Here is a 1327-nt window from a genome sequence, read left to right as displayed (position 1 = left end):
AATCTAATGATGCCGGAATCTCCAATCCATTGTAAAATCTCAGAAAATTAGGTTATATACACTGAATGGCTACTTTTAGAGTTCAAAACATGCAAATTTTATATTTTTACTTTGCCTTTAGACAAGATTTTTGTCGAGGATTGTCATTCTTTAACATATTCCAACCGTCAAGTATGACCTTACAAACTTTTTGACCTCTAGTATATATAAAATGATCCACTAGTACACTATCATTAGTCACCAAATTTGAACCCACAAAAGGATATTGAGACTAAAAATATGGAAGGAACTCAAGGAGGGAGGAAAGAAGTAAAATATCGAGGCATTCGCAGGCGGCCATGGGGAAAATATGCAGCTGAAATACGCGATCCGAAAAGAAATGGCGCGCGGTTGTGGTTAGGTACGTTCGACACATCGGAAGAGGCTGCAAGGGCTTATGATAGAGCTGCGTATGCTTTGAGGGGTCATCAAGCAATTCTTAACTTTCCAAATGATGACCTATATAGAAATGCGGGCCTGCCTCCATCTATTAGTTATTCATCTTCGTCTTCGTCTTCGTCTTCGTCTTCGTCTTCTTCAATTCCTGCTCGTGATAAAGGGCAGGAAGAACAGGTAATCGAGTTCGAGTGTTTGGATAATAAGCTGTTGGAGGATCTTCTTGAGTGGCACAAGTGAAGAGAAAAACATAGTAAATTTGAGATTTTTCCTTGTTCTAAATTTTTCCTTTCAAAGTTTGTGCAGAAAACCCTTTTTTATTTTGGATATGCTTGTATTTCTTGCTCTTCTCTGAAATCATCAAGTGAAGAGTAGAATAAGGGCACCAATTTAAAAATTACGTAGCTAGTTTCTTGGGCACAGGAAGGTTGAACTTTCCAAATTACATAATTATCTGCCTGAATATTCAGGTTGATCCGATATAATTTGGGTTTGTTTGTACTATTATTGAGAACATTATTGTTAAATCCAATGCTTTTATAGAAATTACATCATTGCTAGATCATTTATCAATTTTGCTAATTCGGCGGAGAATGGTTCATCTGTTGGATCAGGAGGATATCCTCATTATGCTCCTTGTTACCAATAAAAATTACTACATTTTTGGCATTTCTTGAGCGAATTTCATGATCCAATGGCTCTTGAAAAAGTTTTCAGTAGGAAACTCTTTTTTCTTTTGTGTAATGTAATGAACAAAAAGCACGATGTCCAGTATACGAACCCACACAAAGAGTCTATGAATAGCCTTCGACTTCAAAGAAAGGGTAGTTTTACTTAGGTTTTACTGTGCAATTAACTTCATTAAATTTTCTAGGAACGGTTTGCAATATCA

General features: G+C 36.2%; 1 protein-coding gene across 1 annotated transcript; it reads left to right on the top strand.

Annotated features, from left to right (window-relative positions):
• The first annotated feature begins 226 nt into the window (after window positions 1-226).
• On the top strand, window positions 227-1000 carry LOC111411864 (ethylene-responsive transcription factor ERF098-like). The gene has a single exon (XM_023042504.1). The coding sequence runs from the start codon at window positions 280-282 to the stop codon at window positions 673-675; it is 396 nt and encodes a 131-aa protein (XP_022898272.1). The 5' UTR covers window positions 227-279; the 3' UTR covers window positions 676-1000.
• Window positions 1001-1327: the final 327 nt, after the last annotated feature.

This window comes from Olea europaea, chromosome 16 (assembly GCF_002742605.1).
Source record: "Olea europaea var. sylvestris chromosome 16, O_europaea_v1, whole genome shotgun sequence".
In the NCBI taxonomy this organism is placed as follows: Eukaryota; Viridiplantae; Streptophyta; class Magnoliopsida; order Lamiales; family Oleaceae; genus Olea; species Olea europaea.
This window is presented reverse-complemented; position numbering and strand designations above follow the sequence as displayed.